The sequence below is a fragment of the Oncorhynchus nerka genome, linkage group LG20, assembly GCF_034236695.1.
Source record: "Oncorhynchus nerka isolate Pitt River linkage group LG20, Oner_Uvic_2.0, whole genome shotgun sequence".
In the NCBI taxonomy this organism is placed as follows: Eukaryota; Metazoa; Chordata; class Actinopteri; order Salmoniformes; family Salmonidae; genus Oncorhynchus; species Oncorhynchus nerka.
The window spans coordinates 6,016,601-6,033,596 of record NC_088415.1 but is presented as its reverse complement, the minus strand read 5'-3'; the positions used below and the strand labels follow the sequence as shown (position 1 = coordinate 6,033,596).

At 41.2% G+C, this 16,996-nt stretch overlaps 1 protein-coding gene across 1 annotated transcript in view; it reads left to right on the top strand.

Annotated features, from left to right (window-relative positions):
* The window catches only part of LOC115120478 (arginine-glutamic acid dipeptide repeats protein-like), a 324,644-nt gene that overhangs the window by 254,543 nt on the left and 53,105 nt on the right, over positions 1-16,996 (top strand). Inside the window, 1 exon segment of the mRNA XM_065005146.1 lies at positions 9,173-9,253. Coding sequence (XP_064861218.1) covers positions 9,173-9,253 — 81 coding nt within the window.

Genomic DNA, 16,996 nt, shown 5'->3' with positions numbered 1-16,996 from the left:
GAACTTACAACATTGTATCAACTCTTAACTTGGGTCTGGCTACACATGGCCTGTCTGCAATGAACTTACAACATTGTATCAACTCTTAACTTGGGTCTGGCTACACATGGCCTGTCTGCAATGAACTTACAACATTGTATCAACTCTTAACTTGGGTCTGGCTACACATGGCCTGTCTGCAATGAACTTACAACATTGTATCAACTCTTAACTTGGGTCTGGCTACACATGGCCTGTCTGCAATGAACTTACAACATTGTATCAACTCTTAACTTGGGTCTGGCTACACATGGCCTGTCTGCAATGAACTTACAACATTGTATCAACTCTTAACTTGGGTCTGGCTACACATGGCCTGTCTGCAATGAACTTACAACATTGTATCAACTCTTAACTTGGGTCTGGCTACACATGGCCTGTCTGCAATGAACTTACAACATTGTATCAACTCTTAACTTGGGTCTGCCTACACATGGCCTGTCTTCAATGAACTTACAACATTGTATCAACTCTTATCTTGGGTCTGGCTCAAAGCTCTCACTAGCAAACTTTATTTATTTTATTTTTATTTGACCTTTATTTAACCAGGTAGGCTAGTTGAGAACAAGTTCTCATTTGCAACTGCGACCTGGCCAAGATAAAGCATAGCAGTGTGAACAGACAACACAGAGTTACACATGGAGTAACTTAAAACATTGTATCAACTCTTAACTTGGGTCTGGCTCAAAGCTCTCACTAGCAAACTTACAACATTGTATAAAATATTCTGGGCCTTCAGCATGTCCTGTGCTAGTGAGCTCAGGACAGACACAGCTGTAGGCTATTTGAGCAATAGTTAAGAAGCAATTAAGTAGGTATATTTTATGACGTTTCGACTGGATCAGACCACAACATTTCCCCCCTTTTCACGCTGAGTGGTTATCGACAGGGGGAGAGAGAGATGGAAAGATTTTTCTAATACATTTGAGGAATTATTGTCATTCTCAATGTGATGTAAAAACAGACTTTGTTTGCTTGCTGTTTGAGATGAAGAAAACATGACTTTGAAAAGCGCCACTGCTCATTAGTGGTGGTAAATTAAGCCAATCAGAAATACTATCAGATCCCCAAATGGACACACTTTATATGCCTCCATTTTCACGCAGGCCAGGTAACCTATAGACCTACTTCTATCTGTATTCAGGCCAGGTAGTCTATAGACCTACTTCTATGTGTCATCAGGTAGTCTATAGACCCACTTCTATGTGTCATCAGGTAGTCTATAGACCCACTTCTATGTGTCATCAGGTAGTCTATAGGTCTACTTCTATGTGTCATCAGGTAGTCTATAGGTCTACTTCTATGTGTCATCAGGTAGTCTATAGGTCTACTTCTATGTGTAATCAGGCCAGGTAGTCTATAGGTCTACTTCCATGTGTAATCAGGGCCATGTGGTCTATAGGTCTACTTCTATGTGTAATCAGACCATGTAGTCTATAGGTCTACTTCTATGTGTAATCAGGCCAGGTAGTCTATAGGTCTACTTCTATGTGTAATCAGACCAGGTAGTCTATAGGTCTACTTCCATGTGTAATCAGGGCCATGTGGTCTATAGGTCTACTTCTATGTGTAATCAGACCATGTAGTCTATAGGTCTACTTCTATGTGTAATCAGGCCAGGTAGTCTATAGGTCTACTTCCATGTGTAATCAGGGCCATGTGGTCTATAGGTCTACTTCTATGTGTAATCAGACCAGGTAGTCTATAGGTCTACTTCTATGTGTAATCAGGCCAGGTAGTCTATAGGTCTACTTCCATGTGGTCTATAGGTCTACTTCTAAATGTAATCAGGTAGTCTATAGGTCTACTTCTATGTGTCATCAGGTAGTCTATAGGTCTACTTCTAAATGTAATCAGGTAGTCTATAGGTCTACTTCTATGTGTCATCAGGTAGTCTATAGGTCTACTTCTATATGTAATCAGGTAGTCTATAGGTCTACTTCTATGTGTCATCAGGTAGTCTATAGACCTACTTCTATGTGTCATCAGGTAGTCTATAGGTCTACTTCTATGTGTAATCAGGTAGTCTATAGGTCTACTTCTATGTGTAATCAGGTAGTCTATAGGTCTACTTCTATGTGTCATCAGGTAGTCTATAGGTCTACTTCTATGTGTCATCAGGTAGTCTATAGGTCTACTTCTATGTGTCATCAGGTAGTCTATAGACCTACTTCTATGTGTCATCAGGTAGTCTATAGGTCTACTTCTATATGTAATCAGGTAGTCTATAGGTCTACTTCTATGTGTCATCAGGTAGTCTATAGACCTACTTCTATGTGACATCAGGTAGTCTATAGGTCTACTTCCATGTGTAATCAGGTAGTCTATAGGTCTACTTCTATGTGTCATCAGGTAGTCTATAGACCTACTTCTATGTGTCATCAGGTAGTCTATAGGTCTACTTCTATGTGTAATCAGGACAGGTAGTCTATAGACCTACTTCTATGTGTAATCAGGTAGCCTATAGACCTACTTCTATGTGTCATCAGGTAGCCTATAGACCTACTTCTATGTGTCATCAGGTAGCCTATAGGCCTACTTCTATGTGTAATCAAGCCAGGTAGTCTATAGACCTACTTCTATGTGTTATCAGGTAGTCTATAGACCTACTTCTATGTGTAATCAGGTAGTCTATAGACCTACTTCTATGTGTAATCAGACCAGGTAGTCTATAGACCTACTTCTATGTGTCATCAGGCCAGGTAGCCTATAGGTCTACTTCTATGTGTAGTTGTATCCAAACGTTTGACTGGTACTGTATGTCTGTATGTATATGCATTATATAGTATCTCTATGGGGTGTCCTCACCTGGTATGGGGTTGTATCTACACTGAACAAAAATATAAAACGCAACATGTAATGTGTTGGTTTCATGAGCTTAAATAAAAAAGTCTCAGATATTTTCCATACGAACAAAAAAAGTCAAATGATTTCGACACACCTACTCATTCGATTTATTTTGACAATTTTCTACATTGTAGAATAATAGTGAAGACATCAAAACTATGAAATAACACATATGGAATCATGTAGTAACCCCCAAAAAAGTGTTATATGAAGAAAAAAATATATATATATTTACAATAAATAATTGTAAATAGTAAAAAAAAGAAACCCTTCCAATGAGTATTTGACTGGTACTGTCAAAGGCCGACCAACGGCCTATTGTCCCGACGACTAAATGGAGTCAGCCCTAGAAGACACAATGTATAAAAGTATATATTTTTTAAAACTATTTATTTTGTCTTTTTGCCCATCAGGGCTTACATGTCTCATTTACAAAATCACATTTTTGGAGCTAATTTAGCTGAAATAGTGAAAATGGATCTATCATTTATCCGACCATATTGATTTAACATGGTCATCTCTCTCATCTATCAGGTTGTATTTTAGTATATCCAGAGTGTACCTGAGGAGGTTCTGGGGGTGTGGGGGGGGATCACCCACCCACCCACACACACACACACACACACACACACACAGGACAGGAATGTTTCTCTCTCTCTCCTGTTGTAGCTGGCTCCATCTGCTGGCTAATCAACTGCCTCACTTCACTTCCACACTCATAACGCTAATCATCTAGCTGGACAGTCAAGCTCCATCTCTGATAGATGTTACAGGCTTCCACAGAACATTAAAGCCGTCCTCCTCTACTCTTCGATAAGGAGTATTGTCTGTGGTAGGTTAGCTACTAACAGGGAGAGAAAAAAGAGCTTTTAATAAATTTGCTATATTTTGTAATTGTTAGGTTTCACTCGGATGACATGTCCTATAAGGCAGAGTGGTTCTGACCTTTTTCCATTCCGTGAAACACCTTCAAAAGCACTTGAGGTCCACACTTTGTTTTAAACATATCTTGGCGGTCAAAGTAGTCAGTTTTAGCAGTGAATATAATCATTTAAAGGCCTGTTATAAACTATTTGCTTTGTTAAAAGTGGAGCGTTCAGTTCAGGTTATTACGGTGTTCACCAGAGCGTTGAGGTTATTAGTGTTCACCAGAACATTGAGTTCAGGTTATTAGTGTTCAACCGAGCGTTGAGGTTATTAGTGTTCACCAGAACGTTGAGGTTATTAGTGTTCACCAGAACGCTGAGGTTATTAGTGTTCACCGAACGTTGAGGTTATTAGTGTTCACCAGAACGTTGAGGTTATTACAGTGTTCACCAGAGCGTTGAGGTTATTACAGTGTTCACCAGAGCGTTGAGGTTATTAGTGTTCACCAGAACGTTGAGGTTATTAGTGTTCACCAGAGCGTTGAGGTTATTAGTGTTCACCAGAGCGTTGAGGTTATTACATTGAGGTTATTAGTGTTCACCAGATCATTGAGGTTATTAGTGTTCACCAGAGCGTTGAGGTTATTAGTGTTCACCAGAGCGTTGAGGTTATTACATTGAGGTTATTAGTGTTCACCAGATCATTGAGGTTATTAGTGTTCACCAGAGCGTTGAGGTTATTACAGTGTTCACCAGAGCGTTGAGGTTATTAGTGTTCACCAGAGCGTTGAGGTTATTGGTGTTCACCAGAGCGTTGAGGTTATTGGTGTTCACCAGAGCGTTGAGGTTATTAGTGTTCACCAGAGCGTTGAGGTTATTGGTGTTCACCAGAGCGTTGAGGTTATTACATTGAGGTTATTAGTGTTCACCAGATCATTGAGGTTATTAGTGTTCACCAGAGCGTTGAGGTTATTACAGTGTTCACCAGAGCGTTGAGGTTATTAGTGTTCACCAGAGCGTTGAGGTTATTGGTGTTCACCAGATCATTGAGGTTATTACAGTGTCCACCGGAGCTGCCAGGTTATTACAGTGTCCACCGGAGCGGCCAGGTTATTACAGTGTTCACCGGAGCGGCCAGGTTATTACAGTGTTCACCGGAGCGGCCAGGTTATTACAGTGTTCACCGGAGCGGCCAGGTTATTACAGTGTTCACCGGAGCGGCCAGGTTATTACAGTGTTCACCGGAGCGGCCAGGTTATTACAGTGTTCACCGGAGCGGCCAGGTTATTACAGTGTTCCCCGGAGCGGCCAGGTTATTACACAGTGTCCCCCGGAGCGGCCAGGTTATTACAGTGTTCACCGGAGCGGCCAGGTTATTACAGTGTTCACCGGAGCTGCCAGGTTATTACAGTGTTCACCGGAGCGGCCAGGTTATTACAGTGTTCACCGGAGCGGCCAGGTTATTACAGTGTTCACCGGAGCGGCCAGGTTATTACACAGTGTCCACCGGAGCGGCCAGGTTATTACACAGTGTCCACCGGAGCGGCCAGGTTATTACAGTGTTCACCGGAGCGGCCAGTTATTACAGTGTCCACCGGAGCGGCCAGGTTATTACACAGTGTCCACCGGAGCGGCCAGGTTATTACAGTGTCCACCGGAGCGGCCAGGTTATTACAGTGTCCACCGGAGCGGCCAGGTTATTACAGTGTTCACCGGAGCGGCCAGGTTATTACAGTGTTCACCGGAGCGGCCAGGTTATTACAGTGTTCACCGGAGCGGCCAGGTTATTACAGTGTTCACCGGAGCGGCCAGGTTATTACACAGTGTTCTTACATGAAAGTGTGTCGTAATTCACTGCAGCTCTTGCATAATTGTACATTGTAGCTTACTTGTTGCGAAATAGCTTTTATTTTTGTCTGAATGGTCACAGATCGTCCCGTTTTTATTTTTGTCTGAATGGTCACAGATCGTCCCGTTTTTATTTTTGTCTGAATGGTCACAGATCGTCCCGTTTTTATTTTTGTCTGAATGGTCACAGATCGTCCCGTTTTTATTTTTGCAAACTGAGTATTTCCGGTTAGCTACTTCAGTGAAATTCTCTTTCATTCCCCGACCAGAGCAGACCTGAGTGTGTAAACATTCTGTGGTTCCATAATGCTGGTTAGTGTTCATCAGGGTTTTCCAAAGGGTGCACGTTATGGTTTTTGCTCACTATACACTACAGCCGATTCAAATAATCAACTAGTCATCAAGCTTTGATGATTTGAATCAACATAAACCAAAACGTGTACCCTTTGGCGTCCCCAGGACCGAGTTTGGGAAACGCTGGTGTACATGAAAACAGCTTGGCATTCTAACACATACATGACTGGCAGAAAATCCATGTCTGGTTTTACCTCTCACTTGTCTCCTTTTACTGTGGCCAACACATTTCTCCACCTATTGTCCCTACCTTCCTCCCTCTTGCTCTCAGCCTGTCCTGTGTGTGTTGACCCCAAATACCGGAATATATTTAAAGGGCTGTCGCAGTGGCTGGAAAGTTATGACAACAGTGAAGTTTGTGGATTGGTCAGTGTAGCTACATGCATGTAATGTGGAGGCTAGAGAACCCAATAAACCAGCTTTAGCTGTCCTCACATCACAACAGGCTAGAGGGAGCCGAGTAGAAACCCGGGTCGTGCCAGGGGAGGAACCCGGGCCGTGCCAGGGGAGGAACCTGGGCCGTGCCAGGGGAGGAACCCGGGCCTTGCCAGGGGAGGAACCCGGGCCGTGCCAGGGGAGGAACTCGGGCCGTGCCAGGTTGCAGCAGCATGCGTCAGAGCAGGGCTCCATTCCACTGGGCTCCGGCTCCTATTAACGTTTTTCAGTTGACCGACCAGAGGTTCTCTAGGGCTCCACTCAGTCATGTATACTGAACAAAAATATAAACCCAACAATTTCAACTATTTTACTGAGTTAAAGTTTATATAAGGAAATCAGTCAATTGAAAAATGTATTAGTTTCTAATCTATGGCTTTCACATGACTGGGCAGGGGCGTAGCCATGGTTGAGCCTGTTAGGGCATAGGCCCACCCTATTCGGAGCCAAGCCCAGCCAATCAGAAAGGCCTTTATTACCGACAGAAATAGTAAAAACATCATATGAAAATATTGTTCTCTGTTTTCTGATTGTAAGATTGCACCCCCAGATCCCAGAATTGTTTTTGAAATTGAGATTGATGAAACATGCCAACAATATCTGTTCAAATCGTTTAAACATAAAAACTAAACGTAAAAAAATACTGGCTGGTTTCAGACGATCCCGCAGGTGAAGAAGCAGGGTGTGGAGGTCCTGGGCAGGTGTGGTTGCATGTGGTCAGTTGTTGTGAGACCAGTTGGGCGTACTGCCAAATTCTGGTGGAGAAATTAACATTCAATTATCTGACAACAGCACCCGTGCACATTCCTGAAGTCAGCGTGCCAATTGCACTCTCCCTCAAAACTTGAGACATCTGTTGGAAATTGTGTTGTGGGACAAAACTGCACATTTTAGAGTGGCCTTTTATTGTCCCCGGCACAAGGTGCACCTGTGTAATGATCATGGTGTTTAATCAGCTTCTTGATATGCCACACCTGTCAGGTGGATGGATTATCTTGGAAAAGCAGAAATGCTCACTAACAGGGACGGAAACAAATGTGTGTACAACATTTTAGAGAAATACCTTTTTGTACATATGGAACATTTCTGGGATCTTTTATTTCAGCTCATGAAACATGGGACCAACCCTTTACATGTTGCGTTTTATATTTTGTTCAGTGTATAGATAAACCATGGATGACTGGTTGTATTGAAGTCACTGGGCAGTCATCTTGGTACTCCTCCTCCATTGTAGAATAAATATATATATATTTTAGTTGAACACATTTATTCTATTTAATGCATATTTTTTAATTATATTATGTGAGCTAGAGTTCTAATGTTTACTGTCCCCACTACAACAAAATACTTCAATATATGTAATTTTGTCCTTGGAATGCTGTGGATTTCCCTTCATTCCTACGGGGAGTACCAATATGGCCGACCCGGTGGCTTCATAGCCTCTCAATGGCAAATGCACAGCGTCGACAATCCAGGGTTTTATATACATCATTGGCTCCTTTCCACTGCGCTCCGGGTGCCGCTCCAGGTTTTTCAGGCTGCCACTGACCAGATGCGTTCTACGTCTCCACTCCACTGGGCTCTTTATACGCTCCGGGTTTTCCAGGCCGCTACCGACCAGAGGCTCTCTAGCAGAAAGATCACATATAAAGTCACCCCTTTGTAGTGGAAGAGCACAGAGTGACAAGCTATTTCTTGCTTATAAAAAAAATAAATAAATAAAAAGACGCGCTGTTGTTTGGACCTATTTGGAGACTAGGGATTTTTCCTATATACCTGTGGGTTGGCGTAGAGATTTATGGAGGGGTCTCACCGGGACTTTAACGCGCTTTTCTCTGGACGTACTTGATTGGAGCGAGAGAGGGGGGTTGGCTGAAATTCTTAACTGAAGAAAGAACCGTACTGGTAGCGGGTAACGGGGTTTGCCTGCCTCTGGAAGCTGAAAGGAAATCTGTTAGTTGTCTGCTTCACTGGTCGTGAATGTCTTCAGCCTCTCTTCCCCCCCACCCACAGCTTTTTATGGCTCACAGACTGTCTCTTGGATGAGAAGAAATACCGAAATACATTTTAGGTTTGTGTTTTTAACCATTTAAAAAAAAAAAATTTTTTTAAATGTTTTATTCCTTTTTGCTGGTTTTGTTGTTGTGAGGTGCTGAGAGTTGATTGGCTGTTTTGAGGTAAAAATATCAACCGGTTGTTGAAAGTTGTTTTCCTTCGTCCTGTCACTGTGGATTTGTAATTTTTTTTTTTTTTTTTTTTTTTGTCTTTTCTCAGGTTTTCTATTTGGTCCGACATGCAAGCACACGATTATATAAGTGTTGTATTTTTGCTGAGAAATATGGTCTGTGTACTATAGTAAAATAATTGAATGTAAACACAGTCAAAGGAAATATCTTGCAATTACACAAGTTATTGTTGAAGTTGAGTTTTGGCTTTGAATGTCTGCTTTGTAAGATCCCGAATCTGACATTTCCTGTGTGATTTATGAAACAATAGATATCCATAGCTTCGCTTTTCAAACCACACGAAAGAGCAAAGTAGTATAATTTCAATGTCTGTTTCTGCCTGAGTTAGCCATTTCCTCTGTGCCCTGACACGGCTGTGTACTTTTAGCTTTCTCTCGCTCACGAGTTTAAACAGAGGCTACAGAGGCTACAGATTTTAACATCAAACTGTCTGAAACCACAGAAAGAAAACAAGGGGTTTGCAGTGGCTGTAACGTCATGTGGCTGGTTGTGTGTTCTGGAAGGATGGTAGCTGATATTTAGTCTTTTGTTTTTCAGAAGCGGTTCATTAAAGGGCTCAGACAGTACGGCAAGAACTTCTTTAAGATTCGGAAAGAGCTGCTACCCAACAAGGAAACGGTAAGTCACTGTTCCATTGGGGGTTTTTATACTAGACCTCGGCTCTGTACAATCAATGTGTGGTACTGTACAAAGTTGTGATTCAGATTTAGCCGTAAAATAGTAACAACATAACTGATTTGTTTAAATATATATATATATATTGCAGTCAAACCTCAAATCAAACTTTTTAGCAATTTTTTTTTTGCATCACCTTTACAGTCACCACTGTGTACTACAACATTAACAGTAGGAATGAGTTTGACCAAGGGAATTTACTGTATGTCAAAGGTTGGGCATTGCGTGTGTTATATTTGCCCTGAAGGTTTATTGATAAACATATGATGTACATGTATTCATCCAACCACTCTGCTGCAATACTAGTAGAGCTGCCTTTTGACCCTCTCAAAACACCATTCATACACGAGAGGAAATATGGATAAATATTTATAATATTTATAAATTCATTAGGCTCTAATCTATGGATTTCACATGACTGGGCAGGGACACAGCCATGTGTGGGCCTGGGAGGTGATAGGCCCACCCATATGGCAGCCAGGCCCAGATTATCAGAATGAGTTTTTCCCCACAAAAGGGAAATACTCCTCACACTTTTGTCCCCGGCACAAGGTTCACCTGTGTAATGATCATGCAGTTTAATCAGCTTCTTCAGATACCACACTTGTCAGGTGGATGGATTATCTTGGCAAATAAGAAATGCTCACGAACACGGATGTAAACAAATTTGTGCACAAAATGTGAGAGAAATAAGCTTTTTGTGCATATAGAACATTTCTGGGATCTTTTATTTCAGCTCATGAAACATGGGACCAACATTTTACATGTTGCGTTTATATTCTTCTTCAGTGTATATTTTTGTATTTATTTGACCTTTGTCCCAATGGGACTCTTAAAATAATGTTTATTTTGTAAGGGATCCCTGCATATAAAGCCTTCAAAGTATTCTTACCCCCTGACTTCATCCACATTTTGTAATGTTACAGCCTAAATTTAAATTGGATTAAGTTGAGATGTTGTGTCACTGGCCTACCCAGAATACCCCATAATGTCAAAGAGGAATTATGTTTTTCAAATGAAAAGCTGAAATGTCTTGAGTCAGTAAGTATTCAACCCTTTTGTTATGGCCTAAATATGTTCAGGAGTGAAAATGTGCTTAACAAGTCACATAATAAGTTGAATGGACTCACCTCTGTCTGCAATAGTAGTGTTTAACATGATTTTTTGAATGACTGTCTCATCTCTGTACCCCACACATACAATTATCTGTAAGGTCCCTCAGTAGAGCATGAGCATTTCAAACACAGATTCAACCACAAAGACCAGGGGAGGTTTTCCAATCCCTCGCAAACAAGCGCACCTATTGGTAGGAGGGATACAACATTTAAAAATCAGATATTGAATATCCCTTTGAGCTCAAAGTTTAAAAAAAATATATATATATATTTGACACTTTTTATGGTGTATTAATGCACCCAGTCGCTACAAAGATACAGACGTCCTTCCTAACTTAGTTGCCGTGGAGGAAGGAACCCGGCAACTCAGGCCAATGGTGATTTTAAAACAGAGTTTAATGGCTGTGATGGGAGAAAACTGAGGATGGATCAACAACATTGTAGTTACTCCACAATACTAACCTAATTAACAGAGTGAAAAGAAGGAAAAAAGTAAAACTGCCAAAAATGTGGCAAAGAAATGAACTGAATATAAAGCGTTATGTTTTGGACAAATCCAACACAACCCATCACGGAGTACCACTCTTCATTTTTCTCAAGTGTGATGGTTGGTGCATCATGTTATGGGTATGCTTGTTATCTGCAATGACTAGGGAGGTTTTTTTGGGGGATAAAAATAAACAGAATAGAGCTAAGCACAGGCAGAGAAATTACGGTAGAGAAATTAACATTACATTCTCTGGCAACAGCTCTGGACATTTCCTGCAGTCAGCATGCAAATTGCAACGCTCCCTCAAAACTTAAGACATCTGTGGCATTGTGTTGTGTGACAAAACTGCCCATTTTCAGCTCATGAAACACTTTACATGTTGCGTTTATATATTAGTTCAGTGTCATTTTTAAATGACTAAAACCAAATTGTAATGGATCTACATTTATACCATTCCTTGACTGTGTCCAGCTTGTTGCGAATCCCCTAAATTAAAGCTAGACAGTCGGGGAGTATCTAAGATTCCCAAAAAAGCGATGGATAGAGGACTATCTGCACATTATTTTCTTTTTATATCTGAGGAAATATAACACATTGTCAGTGCGGCCCTCCGGACCTCGTTGAAGACCGAATGCGGCCCTCCCCCCCTGGGGCAAAATGAGTTTGATATACACCAGGGGTGTCAATCTAAGGGAGGAGGAGAGGGTAGCGGTGACTGGAGGTGGATGAGGAAGGTGGGGGTAAGCTCAATATAGACTGAACGGGGATTGAACCACAGTAAAAAGATAAAAAACTCTGGTTATGATTGAACTGGATTTTGTGCTAAAAGCCTGCTGTACTCTCTCACACACACACACACACACACACACACACTGCTCTCCGCTCCTCTCTGAGCAAGTGGCACTGCTACTCAATACCCAGAGGAAAGCTCCATTTATTTTCCCTAACAGAAATCTCTCCTCTTTCTCTCGCTCTCTCTAAACCTCACCTCCTTCAATCTCACTGTCCCCTTCCTTCACTCTCTTCACTCCCACACACGGTCTATGGAGCATAACCATCTTCAAGATTTTTGTAAAGTAGCTTTAAGATATTTTTCTTTTCTCTCTCTCTCTGTCGTCCTCACCACACACACACACTGACATATAATATTTGAGTAGTTCCACGGGCATGCCAAGCCACACGAGAAGAAGGATGGAGAGCCTCATATTAAATGCGGTGTGGTTGTTTCTATAACATTTATTTCTTCCATGGTCTGGGTCTGGATACCACCACACTACTGTACTGAGTCACATCGCAGCCCAGCTAACAGAGCAAGGAGTAGGGCCTTCTATAAACGTCCTCTGGGCTTATAGCCAGTCATCCACACAGAGACATCCAGAGGGCTACAGTGTTCCTGCCTCTCTTCCTCCCTTAATTCCTCGCTTCCTGCTAGTATTAGCTGGATGGCTTTTTAATAGAGCTACAGTGATTCTCCTCGACTCACTCTCGTTCCTCTGGTCTGATTCTCCTTGACTCACTCTCGTTCCTCTGGTCTGATTCTGCTTGACTCACTCCTCTGGTCTGATTCTCCTTGACTCACTTATCTGGTCTGATTCTCCTTGACTCACTCCTCTGGTCTGATTCTCCTTGACTCACTCCTCTGGTCTGATTCTCCTTGACTCACTCCTCTGGTCTGATTCTCCTTGACTCACTCCTCTGGTCTGATTCTCCTTGACTCACTCCTCTGGTCTGATTCTCCTTGACTCACTCCTCTGGTCTGATTCTCCTTGACTCACTCGCGTTCCTCTGGTCTGAGTTTTCCTGTTTTTCCACAGGGCGACGGTGTTCCTGCTTCTTCCCCGGAGTCTCGCTCCCTTTTTTCCTGCCAGCCCTCAGTGTTAACTTGGCTGCCTTTAAAGAGTGCTACGGTGTTCCTGCATGTCCCTCCCTCCCTCCCTCCCACCCTCTTTCTCTCTCCCTCCCACCCTCTTTCTCTCTCCCTCCCTCTGTCCTTCCCGTAGCTCATTATCTGGGCCTGACCTAGGCCGCTCCTAAAGCGCCAGCACGGCTAGCGAAGGCAGTGCCAAGTCTAAGCACCCAGCGCTGTGTCAACACACCAGGCCTGACTAGCGTTTAGGAATGCTTTATATAAAGACACATAAAGGCCTGGAGCAGAGTGTGTGTGTGTGTGTGTGTGGGGGGGGGCGTCCCTCTCTGTCGAACTGTCGGGCGATCTGACAGTCTGTACAGGACTGTCTCTGTTGCAACCATTTCCTCCAGTACACAGAGGGGGGGGGGGGGGGGGGGGCGTCATGGAACATGAGCTGGGTTCTGCTCAACACTGTTCAAACAACTAAATTCTCTGAAATGGCAGATCGCAGATTACAATTTAGCTTGACATTTTTCCACTTTAAATGGTATTGTAAAAAATAAAAAAAAAATTGTTGTACAAGGTTTGCTTTCAAATATAATTAATATTATTTAGCTGTCTTCTTTTTTTGAGAGGGTGTCTATTTTAATAAAACCATGGAATCATAAATAATAACTACATTATTTATTCGTTCAGGCGCAGGTTCTGTCATTAAAAAAAAAGTGTTATTTTGAAACAGCCCAAGCTTTTTTGATTCAGGTTTCATCTCTTTCCACTTACCTCCACTTTGTTATGGCGCAGACGTAGGGTCTTCATCACGAAAATAATAACAATCAATCACAACCTTCCGTGGGCTTTCAGTTGCGTTTACGCGATTGAGCAAAATAATAGGTCTACTCTCTTGATTTAGGCGACATTATCGCACATTATTAAACATTATACACATTATCGCACATTATTACACATTATCGTACATTATTACACATTATCACACATTATTACACATTATTACACATTATCTCACATTATTACACATTATTGCATATTATTACACATTATCTCACATTATTACACATTATCTCACATTAATACACATTATTACACATTATTGCACATTATTACACATTATTACACATTATTACACATTTGCACATTATCGCACATTATTAAACATTATTGCACATTAGCACACATTATTGCGCATTATTAAACATTATTGAACATTATTACACATTATCACACATTATTAAACATTATTAAACATTATTACACATTATTAAACATTATTACACATTATTAAACATTATTACACATTGTTACACATTATTAAACATTATTAAACATTATTACACATTATTACACATGATTAAACATTTATTTTCGCACATTATTTACACATTATTGCACATTATTACATGCGGAAAAAAATTCTGATCAGTGATCGATGAGCAAACCAATAGATGAGCTACACCACCTCCACTTATTTTGCCAAAGCTAGAAAACCAAATGGCCAAATACAGAGGGAGATTTTAGTGAAACAAAATCACATTAAATGATTATCAGACAATTCTCAGACTTTAGGTCAGGAGGATGGCCTAGTCGACTAAGCAACTGAAAATGTATAATGTCTTATGTCGCGCGTCACAGGAGAGCCATTTGAACGTACTTTTTTTTTTTATATATATATATCAAAAAGCTGTTTTTTGGGGGGCAGAAATGCCTTCTGGGACATGTGAACTTTCATGTGTCTTAATAACAAACTTGCCATAAAATTGTTAAATTTGAGCCTAGTTGGTTTAGCCACTGTCTCTTTGAGTTGGTCAGTATGTGTAAGTAATATTGTCTAACGCTGATTTAAAAATATATATATATATTGCGTAGAAAAACTGCATAAGTGTTGCTCTCCACTTTCTGGAGGACCGAGATTTGAAATCAATGGAATTAGAGTATGATTAGAGTATGATTAGAGTATGATAGTTTAGGAGAAAACACCTGTCTCCGGATGACATCTTCAAACTAAGGGCAACCATGGCATCTGTGACAGAGGTAGAACGGTCCGTCCATGTATACGGGTAAGATAATCCAGCTAGCTACATTTTCCGAAATTACACGTTTCTTATTATGTCAAAGTTATTTTCAATTCAAGATGGTGTACTGTTAGCTGGCTGGCTCGCTAGCAAGCGTTACGTGTATGATCTGTGTAGTAATATTATTTGTATCTCAGAGCCATTTGCTTTGCTATTTGTAGCCTCGTGTTAGCTAGCTAACATTGAACCTGGTTGGTTAACTACCTGCAGATTCACGCATGGTTGTATCGTCATGAGTTGTTGGGATTATGGTTCGTTGTTTAGCTAGCTAGCTACATGTCTTTGTTTCATGATGTCACTGCGACATCTGTTGAAAGTCGTGAGCTGGTAGCTGGCTATCTATGATTTCTTTGAAAAACAAAAACTCCTGGCTATCAGGTTTCATTTCAATAGAATGATTTCTGAGTGTGAAATGATGTCACTGGCTATCTACTCTGATTTCTGAGTGTGAAAGACGTGGGCTGGTAAATTCGCTCTGGCTATCTACTCTGATTTCTGAGTGTGAAAGACGTGGGCTGGTAAATTCTGATTTCTGAGTGTCTGGCTATCTACTCTGATTTCTGAGTGTGAAAGACGTGGGCTGGTAAATTCTGATTTCTCTGGCTATCTACTCTGATTTCTGAGTGTGAAAGACGTGGGCTGGTAAATTCTCTCTGGCTATCTACTCTGATTTCTGAGTGTGAAAGACGTGGGCTGGTAAATTCTCTCTGGCTATCTACTCTGATTTCTGAGTGTGAAAGACGTGGGCTGGTAAATTCGCTCTGGCTATCTACTCTGATTTCTGAGTGTGAAAGACGTGGGCTGGTAAATTCGCTCTGGCTATCTACTCTGATTTCTGAGTGTGAAAGACGTGGGTGAAAGACGGGCGGTAAATTCTCTCTGGCTATCTACTCTGATTTCTGAAAGAGTGTGAAAGATTTCGTGGGCTGGTAAATTCTCTCTGGCTATCTACTCTGATTTCTGAGTGTGAAAGTAAATTCTCTCTGGCTATCTACGTGAAAGACGTGGGGGCTGGTACTCTGATTTCTGATTCTCTCTGGCTATCTACTCTGATTTCTGAGTGTGCCAGAGTGCAGAATAGCTGACGAATTTACAAACGCTCAACACCCGTTGAATGTGTCAGCAAACGTCGGCAAAAAAGCGTGATTACATTGTTGACAGCAGCACAGTTGCAGTCACCAATGCTCTGGATAGCATGAAAACAGCCTAACCAACTCTGCTATGGCGAGTAAAATGGTTAGTGAGCCTGATTTTTATTTTATTTTTAATATATACTTACCCATCTACACAAAATACCCCATAATGACAAAGTGAAAACATGTTGTTTTTTATGTTTGTAAATTTATTGAAAATGAAATGCAACAATATCTAATTTACATAAGTATTTACACCCCTGAATAAATGCTTTGTAAATGCAACTTTGGCAGTGATTATAGCGGAGTGTCTTTCTGGGTAAGTCTCTGAAGCCAAGTGACCAAAATTGGAATTGTGTGTGTTCAGAAAGCAGTCATTTAATGACATGGCTACACTAGTAATGACGTGTGTGTGCACATTCACTCATTTGTAAACAATTAACAAGCTAGTTTGCTACCACATGATCTTGTTAAACTGTCAACAGAGTAGCTAGCCAAATAACAGATTTCACCTTTCAGACACGTCACATTGCCAGCAATCAGGTTTGAAAGGTGGATTGAAATGGGCTTTGTGGCTGTTCAGACTACAGGAAAAATAACCTATTTGAACCTATTTGAAATCGGATATGCCCTAAAAAAGGTATTTGAGTCACTAAAGAGCTTTCCACACCTGGATTTTTCAACATTTGCCTATTTTTATTATTTTTTAAATTATTCAAGCTTTATCAAATTGGTTGTTGATCATTGCTAGACAACCATTTTCAGGTCTTGCCTGAAATGTTCCAAGTAGATTTAAGTCAAAACTGTAATTCCGCCACCCGAGAACATTCACTGTCGTCTTGGTAACCAACTCAAGTGTAGATTTGGCTTTGTGTTTTAGGTTATTGTCCTGTCCTGCTGAAGGGTGAATTCATCTCCCAGTGTCTGGTGGAAAGCAGACTGAACCAGGTTGTAGGTTATTGTCCTGCTGAAAGGTGAATTCATCTCCCAGTGTCTGGTGGAAAGCAGACTG